Source organism: Magnolia sinica, chromosome 9, assembly GCF_029962835.1.
Source record: "Magnolia sinica isolate HGM2019 chromosome 9, MsV1, whole genome shotgun sequence".
Taxonomy (NCBI): domain Eukaryota; kingdom Viridiplantae; phylum Streptophyta; class Magnoliopsida; order Magnoliales; family Magnoliaceae; genus Magnolia; species Magnolia sinica.
In genome coordinates this window covers 83,045,490-83,059,594 of record NC_080581.1, presented here as the reverse complement: position 1 = coordinate 83,059,594, position 14,105 = coordinate 83,045,490, and the positions used below count along the sequence as shown (strand labels likewise).

General features: G+C 39.7%; 3 protein-coding genes and 1 long non-coding RNA gene across 5 annotated transcripts; all 4 read left to right on the top strand.

Moving 5' to 3' along the window:
• The first annotated feature begins 2,566 nt into the window (after window positions 1-2,566).
• LOC131255260 (receptor-like protein 33) lies at window positions 2,567-6,518 on the top strand. The gene is made up of 4 exons (XM_058255954.1): window positions 2,567-2,671; window positions 2,872-2,957; window positions 3,907-4,751; window positions 5,329-6,518. The coding sequence occupies exons 1-4, from the start codon at window positions 2,567-2,569 to the stop codon at window positions 6,516-6,518; spliced, it is 2,226 nt and encodes a 741-aa protein (XP_058111937.1).
• A 3,551-nt stretch (window positions 6,519-10,069) lies between these two features.
• Window positions 10,070-11,723, top strand: LOC131255886 (uncharacterized). The gene is made up of 2 exons (XR_009176507.1): window positions 10,070-11,335; window positions 11,538-11,723. It is a non-coding gene; the product is annotated as an uncharacterized LOC131255886 (long non-coding RNA).
• A 36-nt stretch (window positions 11,724-11,759) lies between these two features.
• LOC131255259 (ribonucleoside-diphosphate reductase large subunit-like) lies at window positions 11,760-12,490 on the top strand. The gene is made up of 4 exons (XM_058255952.1): window positions 11,760-11,771; window positions 11,870-11,959; window positions 12,050-12,142; window positions 12,227-12,490. The coding sequence occupies exons 1-4, from the start codon at window positions 11,760-11,762 to the stop codon at window positions 12,335-12,337; spliced, it is 306 nt and encodes a 101-aa protein (XP_058111935.1). The 3' UTR covers window positions 12,338-12,490.
• Window positions 12,491-12,626: 136 nt separating this feature from the next.
• On the top strand, window positions 12,627-13,649 carry LOC131256510 (uncharacterized). Of its 2 annotated transcripts, XR_009176855.1 has the most exons (3): window positions 12,627-12,758; window positions 12,847-13,050; window positions 13,187-13,649. XR_009176855.1 is itself a non-coding variant. In XM_058257377.1 (2 exons), exons 1-2 carry the CDS (start codon window positions 12,766-12,768, stop codon window positions 13,313-13,315), a joined length of 414 nt encoding a protein of 137 aa, XP_058113360.1. In that variant the 5' UTR covers window position 12,765; the 3' UTR covers window positions 13,316-13,649. The 2 variants fall into 2 exon arrangements, 1 of the variants encoding a protein (XP_058113360.1); XM_058257377.1 differs by lacking the exon at window positions 12,627-12,758 and having other exon boundaries at window positions 12,765-13,050.
• Window positions 13,650-14,105: the final 456 nt, after the last annotated feature.

Genomic DNA, 14,105 nt, shown 5'->3' with positions numbered 1-14,105 from the left:
CCCCTTCTTCCACAGATCCTGAATGTTTACCATTAAGGGAGGAGGAGCTGAAAATTGAACCGAAGTCTGACACTTCGGAATGTGTTGAGACTACATTACTTCTTGTGAAGTTTTCTAAACTTTATCTACCTGTAGTTTCTGATTCACTATGGGATACTAACGTTGAAACTTCTTCTGTCACAGGTGAATCGTATATACTATGGATACCTCAAGCACTTCAACGGAAAATTTCTTATGAGGTACATAAGTTTCTATGGAAGGTCATGCTCCAAGGCGTCCAAGCCTATTGCAAAAAGGGCTTTTGGATGATCCTGTTAAGGAACTTACTAAGAAACTTATCAAGATACTGGCCGAAAGAGGAACCTTGCGGCTTGACTCAGTAGTTTTTCCTTGCTTTCTTAGGACTAGGGTAGTTGCTTTATTTGTCTGGCTGAAGACGGTAAACTTAGCGCTCCTGGGAGGCAACCCAGCTCTTCATTTCATTTCGTTTTTATCATTAGTTAGTTCAATGTTTGTGGGTAACATTACTGCAAACCCTCACGAGACTACAACTCGTCCACTAGGGGCAACCTAGGGGTTTAAAGGCTTGTTGCATATGCTAAATGCAATCGAGAGCACCTGCGAAAGTGGTATAGGTAGGATTTTGTCTTTACTTTTGTTGGTTTCTCTCTTGTACTGACCCCCTTTTACATAAATAGCTATGGAAAGCCTCTTGATTCTTTCGTCCAGGTACTATCTTTCCATCACTCCTCTTATATTTTCGTTGTCTCATGTGCATTGCATGTTTATTTCTTTTACATTGAGGACAATGTAGATTTTTGGTTGGGGGTGGGAGATTAGGTTTCCTAATCTGTGTTTCCTTGGTCTTGAGCAAAAGTTGTGAAAATTTTTATTTTTTTTCAGGCTTTCTGATGAATTTGAAGTGATTTTGACGGCCATTTAGGGCACTTGGAATTTCAAGATGCGTGATGTTGGTACTTTATGACTCTTGGATTCGATTATTTGTTAATTTTACAACTAAGTTTGAATTGTTAATCCATTACTAGAATTTGTAAACATTAATTGAGATATGAATTCGCAGGACACATCTCGCGTGCATATTAAGGTTTCAGTTCGATATTGAAGGATTAACTTGGTAATCACTAAACATGAAAGAAACCAACTTGGAAAATTGAATGGATTGGGCGAACAGTCTTCACCATAGGTTTGCTCCCTATAGGTGAGGATTCGATTCCCCATGGATGATATTTGAAAAAGAGTTGGGTGTACAGTCTTTACTTTAGGTTTGCTCCCTATAGGTAAGGATTTGATCCCTCTTCTTGGCGTTACTTCTAATGTAAAAATCAAAAATCAAAAAAATAAATTCTCTTATTGGTTACCAAGGATATCCTTAAATAGAGAAGTGAATTTTAATGTTGATAATTCGAGATTAGACTATGCATCCATGGAATTCAATGTTTAGAATTGTTCTAATTGATGGACTAATATTTTGAACTTAATTATGAAGTTACCGTGTGCTTAAGTCTAGGAGAGAAAGTAATGCCAGCATTCATGAATCTTAGAATTCTAGTATCTGAATTGTTTTTTTTCATAAATCACTTGAGTTATAAAAATTGTCCTGTAATTCTCAATTTATCTTTCGCATACCTTGCTCAAGACTAGCAAGATGTTGGTTGGGGGTTGTGTTGAGGGTCAAATATTGCATACTAGACCCCAATTGTTACCTGAATTTATGGACATGATACTATTTAATGCACCAGTTTAATCGTGTTTGTGATGCAAGGTGTATTTACGAGCATGGACTGAAAAAAGGTGCTAAATGCATGAATTTGATGCTCCGAAGTCACCAGAACAAGGGACGCACTCCAGAGAACCAAGACTGAAGAATTTACATGCCAGGGATCCGAGAAAATCAAGTCATTTACGTTAAAGTGGCCTGAAAGTTAGTCAGAATACAAGATCACAGGGTTTCCACCATCTAATTGGCTCAAAACTGCATGCATGGCCTGAGGGCCATAAATTAACCGTACATATCAAATTTCAGCCCTCAGATCACTATGGAAGTGACCCAATAGTTAGATCAGCCCATAGAACAACGATTTGGGGCCCACTGGATCTCTGGATAAACTTCAAACTTGGGCTCAACCCGTTGAATGTGCTAGCAGATCGGATGGATGGAGACGATCGCATCTGAAGCACTGAAGTGGACCCCATGGGAAGCAGCAGTGCATAGTGCACAAGTGCACTCTCGTTGCACCGAATCAAGCCGATCGGGTCAGCACCGCTGACCCGATCCTTCTCGCATACGGAGAATAGCGGGCGGACGCTGTTCGTCTGTTTTTGTGTAGTGGGCCCTATCAATCACAAGTTTCAACAATCAGAGCCGTCCATATGCTCTGCGAGGTGACCAACACTGTCGCCTAGCTTTCCTTTTTGGCCCATGCACACACACAGAGGCAGATTTCATGTAAACGCAAGAATAGATGGTGGGAACAAAGATCGCATGGGCCACATCGAATCTAACATAAAACCTGCCGAATCTTACTAGTTTTTCGACGCGAATCGAATGGTCGGAGTGGATTTTACACACGGCGTCAATCAGCAGTTCGCCGACCTTCACAGCGCCGACCGCGTGAGCTCTGTTCGCAACAGGAAGTTGCAGTCGATCCAGGTGGGCCATCATCGCTGATCAAAACAGTGATCCGGACCGTCTATTGTGTAGATGGGCCAAAACCATCCATAGGGACGTTATCTATTTGGAAAGAATGTGAGGGAAGTGGAAGTCTTTTTCTTCCGTTTTCTTAGTTGCGGAAATGCCTACGCACCGGCCTTGTTGTGTAAGGAGTCTTCCGGCTCATGAAACTTCCGCAGGGAGTGCGGAAATCCTTCCCCGACGACAGTTCTATAAAGAGAAGGAAGGTGGAAGCAGAGGGGGGAGAGCACATTTTTGGAGGGACGTGAGGACCGAGGGGCTTTTCTGCTGGACGGGGGGACTGGACGTGGCTGGATCTTCTTTGGCTTGGGCTGCACGTGGCTGGATCTTCTTTGGCTTGGGCTGCTGGCAGCGTGTGGAGGAAAGAAGAAAAGGAGAAGAAAAGAAGAATCGGCTTGGCTATTGGAGCGGGAAAGAAAGGAAGAAAAGATGAAAGAGCCTGGTTTTTTTTCTCTTCTTTTCCTTTATATTTCCTTTATTTTTTAAGGATCAGCCCATTCATGTGTGGCTAATCCTCTTAGCTAGGGCTAAGAGGTGAAGCTTGTAGTGAGATGGGGGATTTTATTCATTGCCTTTAATTTGATTTCAATTCATGAACTGAATTTGATTTTCGTTTAATTAAAGGAATACTTTCAGTTTTTAATGGTATGTTGTGACTGAAATTACAATAGATCTGCAATGGCTTTGAGTATTTCCTTCCCTTTTTATGTTTATGAAGTCAGGAAGCCTGTTGTCCACCATCGTCTCCTGGGCATGGTTGGATGATCGTACCCTTCCTAACTTTCATGTACTTTTGATTGGTTGGTAATTAGTTTAATCCTGTTATTTGCTTTGTCTCCTGGGCATGGTTAGATGATGGAATCCATTCTAATTCATATACCTTTCATCTCTTGAAAACCAGATCAAGTAAGTTCAGTTTGATTTCCATGATTCCTGATGCAGGCAAAAGATCTCCCTGATCCCTACAAGTGGATCCTCTGAATCCCTAGTTTCCCTTCTCTGAATTCCTTAAGTTTTAGATAATTATTCCACAATTATTCCTTAAATTTACATTTGATTTTGATTACATCTTAGGCTAGTTTTATTTCTACCTAGTTTCAGAAAACGTACAAGTTTCAGTCCCTGTGGATTCGACCTCGGTCTTACCGAGTTTATTACTACATCACAACCCTATACTTGGGGTGTGAACACAGAGTAACTTACGCTTCCAATTACTTCAATGACTCTCCAATCCCATCTGGGATTGAGCAGCTCACCAGTTTGACCCATCTCAACCTCTCTTTTTTGAGTTTTTATGGCCAAATCCCGCTGGAAATCTCTCGCTTGACCACTTTGGTGTCCCTCGATCTATCTTACAATTCCCTTCAACTCAAAAACCCAAGCATCAGAGCATTCGTCCAAAATCTGTCCAGTCTAAGAGAACTCCATCTCAGTTGGGCAAACATCTCAGTTCAGGGTAGTGAGTGGGGCTTGGCCTTATCCTCGGCACTCCCTCTCCTCCGCAAGTTGAGCTTGAGCTCTTGTCGTCTTTCAGGCCCCATCCATCCTTCCCTTTCCAACCTCCATTTCCTATCTGAACTCCACCTGAGTGGAAACTATCTCTTTTCGGTGGTACCTAACTTCATAGGGAACTTCTCTTCTTTAACTTCACTGCGCCTCAGATATTGCATTTTGCATGGCAAATTTCCAGAGAGTATTTTCATGCTGCCAAACCTACAAACCTTGCATGTAGGATACAATCCACTTCTTACGGGTGAAATCCCTCCAAACAATACTCTCCGGGAGTTGTCCCTATCCGACACTGGATTTTGTAGCAACCTACGGGATTCATTCACTAATTCCAAACTGCTGACAAAGATCCAGTTTAGTGATTGTAACCTAACCGGCCAATTTCCATCATGGCTTGTGAAGCTCGAGAAACTCATGTATTTGGATCTTTCATACAATGGTTTCAGTGGACCATTGCCATCATCATTGTTTTCACTCCCATCATTACGAGAGGTGCATCTCCGAGATAATCAATTTAGTGGTCAACTTGGTGAGTTCCACGACCCATCCTCTTCTCTCCTAGAGAGAATCAACTTGTATAACAACAAGTTGGAGGGGCCTATTCCGATGTCCATCTTTGAACTCACAAAGCTTCAATACCTCTCTCTTTCATCAAACAATTTCATTGGTGATGCAGACCTTGGCTTATTCCAAAACCTTAAGAACCTCTAGCTCCTGGATCTTTCATATAACAACTTCTCATACCATGATGGCAGAAGCAATTCAACATCCATGTCCTTCCCCCAGATTCAATTTTTGCTCTTAAGATCCTTCAACATTACGGATCCCAAATTTCCAAATGTCTCAAGATTCAAGATATATTTCATAGACATTTCCAACAATAGAATCAATGGTGAAATACCAAACTGGCTATGGAAGTTGGGAAACGGTTCTTTATCTTATTTGAATCTTTCTCACAATGCTCTAGAGGGATTAGAGCAACCATTTCTCAATCATTCTTTAAGCTCGTTGCAATATCTTGACCTAAGCTTTAACAAGCTAAAAGGCTCAATTCCAATCCTTTCTCTATTTTCCGTTTTCTTTTCACTTTCAAGCAATCATTTTAGTGGAGAAGTTCCCTCACTTATTTGCAATTGTACTTTTTTGCAATTGTACTTACTTACAAGTCCTCGATCTGTCTCACAACCGCTTCAGTGGTTCTATTCCACCATGTTTGGGTCAAATCAGTAATGCCCTCATTGTGTTGAATCTTGGAGGAAATGCATTTCATGGCCCGTTGCTTCAAACATTCAAAGAGGAGTGCACTCTAGAGACACTTGATCTCAATGGAAATCACTTAGAAGGACAGGTGCCAAGTTCTTTGGCCAGGTGCAAGAAGCTAGAGGTGTTAAACCTTGGAAACAATCAAATACATGACACCTACCCTTTCTGGATAGAAAATTTATCCCAGTTGCACATTCTCATCTTGAGATCCAACAAATTTCATGGCACCATTGGGCACCCCCAAGCAAATCATACATTTCCACTATTACAAATCTTTGATCTCTGTAACAATAGCTTCACGGGTAAGTTGCCATCAAATATGTTAAGGAGTTGGAAAGCAATGATGGAGACCAAATCTCAATCTCAATTTCTTAGCAAAACATTTGACTATGGATACTATCAAGATAAAGTGACTATAGTGATCAAAGGGCAAGAAAGGGAACTTGTAAAGATCCTTATTGCCTTCACGGTAGTGGATCTCTCAAATAACCAATTTCATGGAGATATTCCAGAATCAGCTGGGAATTTAAAGTCATTGGTTGTGCTTAATATGTCCTGTAACCATTTCACAGGCCGAATTCCAGCATCACTTGGAAACATTAAAGCTCTTGAGTCATTGGATTTATCACATAATAGTATATCTGGAGAGATTCCTTGGCAATTGACAAAGCTAAACTTCCTTGCCGTGTTGGACCTTTCGGAAAACTTCCTCATTGGAAGCATACCGCAAGGTCCACAATTCAATACATTCACAAATAAATCTTTTCTAGGGAACTCGGGATTATGTGGCACTCCACTGTCAAAGAAATGTGAACACATTGAGGCTTCACCACCATTGGCACAATCGGAAAGCAAATATGACTGGAAATCCATGTGGATTGGCTTTGGAGTTGGATATGGAGTGGGAATGGGAATTCTTTTTTGGACTCTAGCACTTTGGACAAAGGGAATGAAAGAATTCACTATATTTGTTGATAGAGTGCTTGTGCTGATTTTTCCATGTGAGGCATTTATTCTAATGCATCCATACTAAGCGGATTGGAGCTAGGAGAAGAACCAAAGAACTCAAGGGAATAGAAGCGTAAGAGAAGAAGGATGATATTTATAATGATATTTATACTTTTGTATCTAATGTATTCAAGTATATGTTGATGGCTATATAATAGGCAAGGCATGTTCCCTTTTTGTGGAGCCCACCTATATGTTTGTACGCATTTTTGTCAAATCAACAAAGTTACAGGTGGTGTGCTCCCACCTTTCTGGAAAAAAAAAACTATATATTGATGGTTTTGTATTTCATAGTTATGGCTTTCATTTAATTAGTTTTGTTAATTTGGTAAACAGAGAATTAATTATTTAGTTTCCACTACTTGGGCCTTATATTATTGGCACTACGGTTGCTCAAGTCGTGATCCGATCTCTAATCAACTCATGACATAACCGAGTCATTAGAGAATCATCTGGATAACTTATGGGGTCAAATTGGATAGGGTCCATCTATTAGATAAGCTTAGATTTTTGTTGGTGGTCCATATAATTGAAAACTATAATTTAAACAATTTAGTTTGAATCATGCAATTTCTGAGTAACCTGCATTCATCAATAGCACCTTCATACTCTGCAAGAGTATCAATGTATTTCTCCAATATATTATCAGAATTCTTATCTTTTTGTCACAATAGCTGAAGCACATGTATCGGACCATTGAAAGATGAACCCAAATGAAAAGGTTGAGGCCCAATGCATCCAATAATAATACATTTGACTGTATTTTAGAGAGTATTATTAAGGTGGGATCACATATGGAGGTATTTCCTGGACTCAGATCGGGTGTTCACCCTGCTACTACAGTATGTTTTTCGACCATGTGGGATTCACGGGAGCAGATCAGGTGTTACCTGATAAGACCGCTGGTGGGTGTTACTCTTACCACTTGAAACTGTGGTGATTGACCATTAAAACCTTATTGTAGGCTATAAAAGTTTTGCATGAAGCCGATCTTATGTATTTTCCCATCAATCAGGTCTCTTTGACCTTATCAATAGGTTGGATGACAAATAAAAATTATGTTGGGCCCTAGGTAATTTCTAATGAGAGGCATTCAATCAACATTGTTTCCTGTGGTGTAGTTCACTTGAGATTTGGATCTGAATAAGTTTTGGGACCACGTCCTTTTTGATCCAGAAGAACAGATGAAGTAACACCTAGTCCGCGTGACTCGCTGCTGAAAAAGCACCATGGCCCCACCATGATGCACAACCACTAATGTGTAACCCAGGCTGGAAAAGCACCATGGCCCCACCATGATGTAAGTGTTTTATCTGTGTGGTTTATCCATTTTTTTGGCTTATTTTACCGCATGAGCCCAAAAGTTAGGCAAGTCCAGTATCAGGTGGTCCACACTATAGGAAACAGTGGTGATTGAATGCCCACCACTATGAGCTTCCTGGGAGCCATAAAAATTGTATTAAGTTGATATTTAGGTTTTCCCTTCATCCATGTCTTGTGTCATGTTGTATAGCAAATAAACAATACAGTGGACCCTGGGAAATTTTAATGGTCGGCATTCAATCACCAGTCTTCCCGAGGTGTGGTATACCTGAGATTTGGATCTGCCTCATTTTTGGGCTCGTGCCCTAAAATGAGTTGGAAAAATGAATGGACCATATGAATAAAATATATACATCATGGTGGGGCCCACAACATCGACCAGTAGCCAAGTTGCCATGGGCAGGGTCAGTATGGTTAGGTCGAATATGTACCCAACCAAGCCCATCCTGACAGTAACACATGTTCCAGTCAGATCCCACCACATTAGCACATGCAAGATCGGTGGTGTGTGCAGTACAAGAGAGTAGGCCTTTAGCCTCAATATTTTAGCCTCGCTTGAAAAAATGAAGGCTAAATGTGTCTTTTAGCCTCAGTTGTTATGGAATTGAGGCTAAAAGTTCATTTTTCGCATCAGTTGCTATGGAACTGAGTCTAAAAGCTAAAAGTCTACTTTTTAGCCTCAGTTGCATAGTAACTGAGGTGAAAAGTCTACTTTTTGGCCTCAATTGCATAGGAACCAAGGCGAAAGGTTTACTTTTTAGCCTCAGTTGCATAGGAGCCGAGGCGAAAGTTCTACATTTTAGCCTCAGTTACATAGGAACCGACGCGAAAGGTCTACTTTTTTAGCCTCAGTTACATAGGAACCGAAGCGAAAGGTCTAATTTTTAGCCTCAGTTGCTTAGGAACTGAGGCGAAAAGTTTACTTTTTAGCCTCAGTTGCATAGGAACCGAGGCGAAAGGTCTAATTTGTAGCCTCAGTTGCATAGGAACCGAGGTGAAAAATCTACTTTTTAGCCTCAGTTGCATAGGAACCGAAGTGAAAGGTCTAATTGGTAGCCTCAGTTGCATAGGAACCGAGGTAAAAAATCTACTTTTTAGCCTCAGTTGCATAGGAACCAAGGTGAAAGGTCTAATTTGTATAGGAACCGAGGTAAAAAAAATCTACTCTTTAGCCTTAGTTGCATAGGAACCGAGGCGAAAAGTCTACTTTTTAGCCTCAGTTGCATAGGAACCGAGGCGAAAGATCTACTTTTTAGCCTCAGTTGCATAGGAACCGAGGCGAAAGGTCTACTTTTTAGCCTCAATTGCATAGGAACCGAGGCAAAAGGTCTACTTTTTAGCCTCAGTTGCATAGGAACCAAGGCGAAAGGTCTACTTTTTAACCACAGTTGCATAAGAACCAAGGTGAAAGGTCTACTTTTCAACCTCAGTTCCATAGGAGCCAAGGCGAAAGGTCTAATTTTTACCCTCAGGTGCTTAGGAACCGAGGCGAAATGTCTACTTTTTAGCCTCAGTTGCATAGGAACCGAGGCGAAAGGTCTACTTTTTAACCTCAGTTGCATAGGAACCGAGGCGAAAAGTCTATTTTTTTAGCCTCGGTTACACAGGAACCGAGGCTAAAAGTCTACCTTTTAGACTCAGTTACATAAGAACCGAGGCGAAAAGTCTACATTGTAACCTCAGTTGCATAGTAGCCGAGGCCAAAAGTCTACGTTTTTAGCCTCTGTTCCATAAGAACCGAGGCCAAAAGTCTACATTTAAGAATATTAAAAAAAAAGAATATTAAAAGAATTAAAAATTTTTAAAAATTTTGACAATTTTGGAAAAAGTTGAGAGTTTTGGAAAAAAAAAATGGAGACAATTGGGAAAAAATTGAGAATTTAAAAAAAAAAATAAAATTGTGTGTTTTGAAAAAGATTTGAATTTTGAATTTTTTAAGAACTAAGAATTTTAAAATATTGAGAACTTTTAAAAAATTAATAATTTCTTTTTTGAAAAATTAAGAATAAAAAAATGATAATTATGAAAAAAGTATGATTTTTTTTTTTTAAATTGGGAATTTTTAAAAAAAATAAGAATTTTGAAAAATTTTGAAATTTTTGAAAAAAAATAATAAGAATTTTGAATTTAAGAATCTTGAAAAAACTTGGAAATTTTTTTAAAATTGAGAAATTTCAAATAATTGAAAATTTTGAAAAAAAAATTTAAAAAGTTGAAATGAAATCGGACTTTTTAGCCTCGGTTGCGTAGGAACCGAGGCCAAATGTCTACTTTTTAGCCTCGGTAGCATAGGAACTGAGGCTAAAAGTCTAATTCCAAAATATAAATTCGCAAGCGCGCCGCTTTTTCCCCCGACTCCTTTTCTCACTTGCTGTGCGAGCGAGTGAGAGAGATCTTCGTTCTCTTTCTAGGGTTTTCCCCTGGGATTTTCACACCTCGATCGTCCCTCCTTTTTTTTTGCATAGAAAACCCTAGCTTCGGCTCCTCTTCCTATACTGAGATTCTCCAACGCCGCCGCCTGACGCAATTTCCGCAGAAGCAGCTAAAGCAGAACCCTTCCATTGCAGCGGAATCCGTTGCTCCGACTGCAAGAGACCTCCCGCCGGAGGTCTTTGGGATGGAGACTCCGCCGGAAAGCCTCGGGGTCGGGTTCTCCCATCCAGATGTTCAGCAGATGGTGATGCTGGAGCTCGGACCCTCTCAAGCATAATGCAGAAACTATCCAAGGGAGACGAACTTGAAAACTCGCATGATCGGTATGAATTTTCATTTCTTTAGTCGGTGATAGGGTTTTTGCTTTGAGATGATTGTAGATTTAGCGTTTCTGAAGGTTTGTGATTGTTTATGGGGGTTCATACATGCTGTTGAATTCGAATTTGAGTGCGGATTACAAAAATAGGAATTCGTTTAAAATCTAGATTGTTAATATTGTTAGTTTGTTCCCGTGAATTTGATAGCACCGATTTGGGATACGTCTGTCTCTCACTGAAAACATGGAGGGCAAAATTGACTGGCCTCTAGAACGGTCCAAGGCCTATTTCTTATTATAAAATAAATAGGCCAATATAGAGTGAGCTCTGTTCAGTCCAAATCAGATAGTTAGGTTTTTTTTAATAACTGTTTTCTTAGAGATCCTCTGCTTGGAGTGAATTTGGAGAAAAATGTGGCTTTAAAGTAGGATGCAGCCCACGGTAGCATTTCAAATCCCAACTGTATATTTGGAGTGGATCCACGTCAAGCCTCATTTGTTTCAGAGAAGAAAAAACCCATGTTTCTTTCTAAGAAATGGAGAAATCTTCTTTGCAGGTGTAATGCTTGCACAGAATTCTATGTCCAAAAGGGCATTGGCTATCTAATTGATGAGGACTCAATTGAGGAATATGAAAAGGTGGCAAAGGAAAAGAGGAAGGAGAAATTAGAGCAACAGGAAGGAGTGGAGTTAAATTTTCTCAGCAAACTTGGTCATGTCCAAAAGATTGAGATTCTGAATGGCATTGCTGACATGAAGAATGAGCTCAGGTCCTTCATGGTATGGGTTCTATGTTCCGAATTTCCTGTTTTTATATGTGATTGTGTCTGTAATTCTGAATTCTTATTTTAAAGGGGCTACTATAGGGGAGGGCCACAAATTTCATTTTCTTTCATCTGAAATTTCTTTTTTATCGGTTTATGGTTTAGAGTGCATTTGGTTGCATCAAATATCATGAAATTTCATGATTAGGTGCAATCAAATGCACAGCTAGTGAGAAAAGGGAAGTGCCATTTTTAGGTCTTCCATTTAATTAGTATTGAGAGTTTGCAGAGTTTTAGATCATAAGGATTTGAAATCAGTGTTGATATTACTTCAGATTACAGGTAATGCACTTACATCTTTTTGAAAATTTTATATCTGGTGCTATTTGTTAGGGTTTTATAGGGGTGGGCCTCATATTAGTAGCTTAGGATGCTTATGAGTGTGAGGGTGTTGAATTTATTGGTTTTGCATTGGTCTGATGAAAACAGATGAGCTCTTGCCTTTACTTGACATCTTATTTATTTGTATAAAATGGGGAGTGGTCATTGTTTTGCCCAAATGAGATTCTAGGTTTATCTGATTGTTGGGGTGAGGAATTTGAAGAACTGTACACTAGATATGAAAGAGAGGTAAGCTTGACTGGAGCTGGAAGTTTGAAAATTTTGGTACTTTCATTCCATGAAAATGTTACAAATTTTCTTTGTATTTGTTGGACTCAGGGCAAGGCAAAAAATGTTGTTCAGGCACAGACCCTATGGTTTGAAATTCTGAAATCACAGATAGAAACTGGAACACCGTATATGCTTTTCAAGGTATTTTACTAAGTGAATAAAAGATCCTCCATAATCATTTAAATCCCATTGTTGTGTGGTTTTGATGTTGATTTGTTTGTTTAGGACACTTGCAATAGTTCACAGACTGTTGTGCCTACTATTGCTCCTGCAATAGTTGGAGATCGGAGGATATCTTTAGGTCCTGGAGCAGGTTGTGCCGGCCTTGCTGCATAGCTAGAACTAGGATATCGCCAAGCAAGGGATGTCGTGCGTACCAACAATGGTATAAAGGTTCTTTTGCATCTTCTCCATCCTAGGATATTTTCACCTCCAGCTTCTCTCGACTGCCTACACACTCTAGCATGCCAAGTCTTGATTGGTTTAGCCAGAAACAATACAATTGCACACATATTAACAAAGCTTCAAGTGAGTGACCATTATATCTTTTGATGATCTTAATTAATGTAGCTTACTCAATCACGAATTAAAGTTTTTGTGTATAGTTTTTCTAACAGTATGTTGTTGCGTTTGCATTGTCTACTTTGTGTAGTGTGACTTGAATCCTAATATGGGTCACGTATAATCAGAATCCTTCCTGTCCTCAGTGCAAGCATCCGTTTCAATTTCTCAGCGTTCATCGATCACTATATGGAAGGTATATGATGGCACTGTTTGTAAATATCTTTCAATATTTACCAACTCCTAAACTCGATACTAATAACAAACCCCTGTTGATTGAGAAGGTGTTCCTATCAATTTTAGAGAAGTTCTTCTCCAAGTTTCTGAACTTGCCTGATGTAAATAGGAGGTTGAGGAAGATCATCTGCATCCTCTCAAGCGACCAGCCTCCCTGCCCTCAGCTATATCTGTATAGCATAACTGACAAGGTCATTCCAGCTTTGTCGGCAGAGTCTTTTATTCAGGAGAAGAAGAAATCTAGGAGAAAGGTATGGTGAATCATACCTAGGCCAAAATGGGACTAACCAAGATATGTTTTCTGAATAGTTCTTTACTTTTTTCAATTGCATTATTAATATAGCTACACTTTCTATTTCTTGTTATGACTACTACATCAATTTGCAGGTGAAACTGAATGCAATGGTTAAGGACACAGCATTCTTGGGGGCATCGCTCTCTGATCATCTCAAACCTGACTTCAATCCTTTTATCATGAAGAAACCCCAAATTGAAACTAATACAAAATTGGATTAGTCCCATCTTGTAGGTAAGTGGTTGGTCAATCATTTGTTGTCTTGCTCAGGCCTTGACAAATTAATGGGCTAGGTTGCAGGGCCTGCTATGCATCCATACACATCCATCTGCATTTCCTTTCTTGTTTGAGAGTTTCATTTCATGTCTTGCAGCCAGCAGACTAGAGCTACCTGTTGAGGTTACAGGGGCCTGCTACGCACAATTTAAATGGAGAATGCTGGTAGAGGCAATGATGACGTTGGCCTGGAAGCAGCAGAAGATGGACAGGCAGTGTTATCTCAGGGTCCGCCAAGCACAACGGCACCGGTGATGACGGGCGCGACCATGACTTTGTATTATTGTGGAACTTAATGTTGTGTAACAATTTGATTGATTTAAAGTAGTTAACCTCTACATAGACGGTTATTAACTGTTTTATTGGTATTGTGGCTTTCATGATTGATTGTTTCATGGGTGGACTGAATAAATATTTTTTAAAAAAAAAACATTTTTAACCTCAATTTGTAACCGAGGCTTGAATTTAGCCTCAGTTGTTGATAACCAAGGTTAAAAATAAATTTAGCTTCGGCTGGAGGCAATTGAGGCTAAAATTTGGATTTAGTCTCAGTTGAAAACAATGGAGGCTAAAATTTTGATTTAGCCTCATTTCGAAAAAATTGAAGCTAAAAAGGTTTTTGGCCTCACTTGAAGAACCGAGGCTATAAAAGTCATTTTAGCTTCGGTTGCTAAAACTAAGGCTAAAGCCTTTAGCCACAGGGGTTTCAACCTCGGTTTGGATAACTGAGGCAAA

Coding starts and splice junctions, on each gene's coding strand:
- LOC131255259 (XM_058255952.1), top strand. Junction 11,960..12,049: donor ACACTAGATATGAAAGAGAG/GTAAGCTTGACT, acceptor TGTTGGACTCAG/GGCAAGGCAAAAAATGTTGT. Junction 12,143..12,226: donor CACCGTATATGCTTTTCAAG/GTATTTTACTAA, acceptor TTGTTTGTTTAG/GACACTTGCAATAGTTCACA.
- LOC131255260 (XM_058255954.1), top strand. CDS start 2,567: ATGGTCGGAGTGGATTTTACACACGGCGTCAATCAGCAGTTCGCCGAC. Junction 2,672..2,871: donor GGAAGTTGCAGTCGATCCAG/GTGGGCCATCAT, acceptor AAACTTCCGCAG/GGAGTGCGGAAATCCTTCCC. Junction 4,752..5,328: donor TCAATTTAGTGGTCAACTTG/GTGAGTTCCACG, acceptor CAATCATTTTAG/TGGAGAAGTTCCCTCACTTA.
- LOC131256510 (XM_058257377.1), top strand. CDS start 12,766: ATGGCACTGTTTGTAAATATCTTTCAATATTTACCAACTCCTAAACTC. Junction 13,051..13,186: donor AGAAGAAATCTAGGAGAAAG/GTATGGTGAATC, acceptor ATCAATTTGCAG/GTGAAACTGAATGCAATGGT.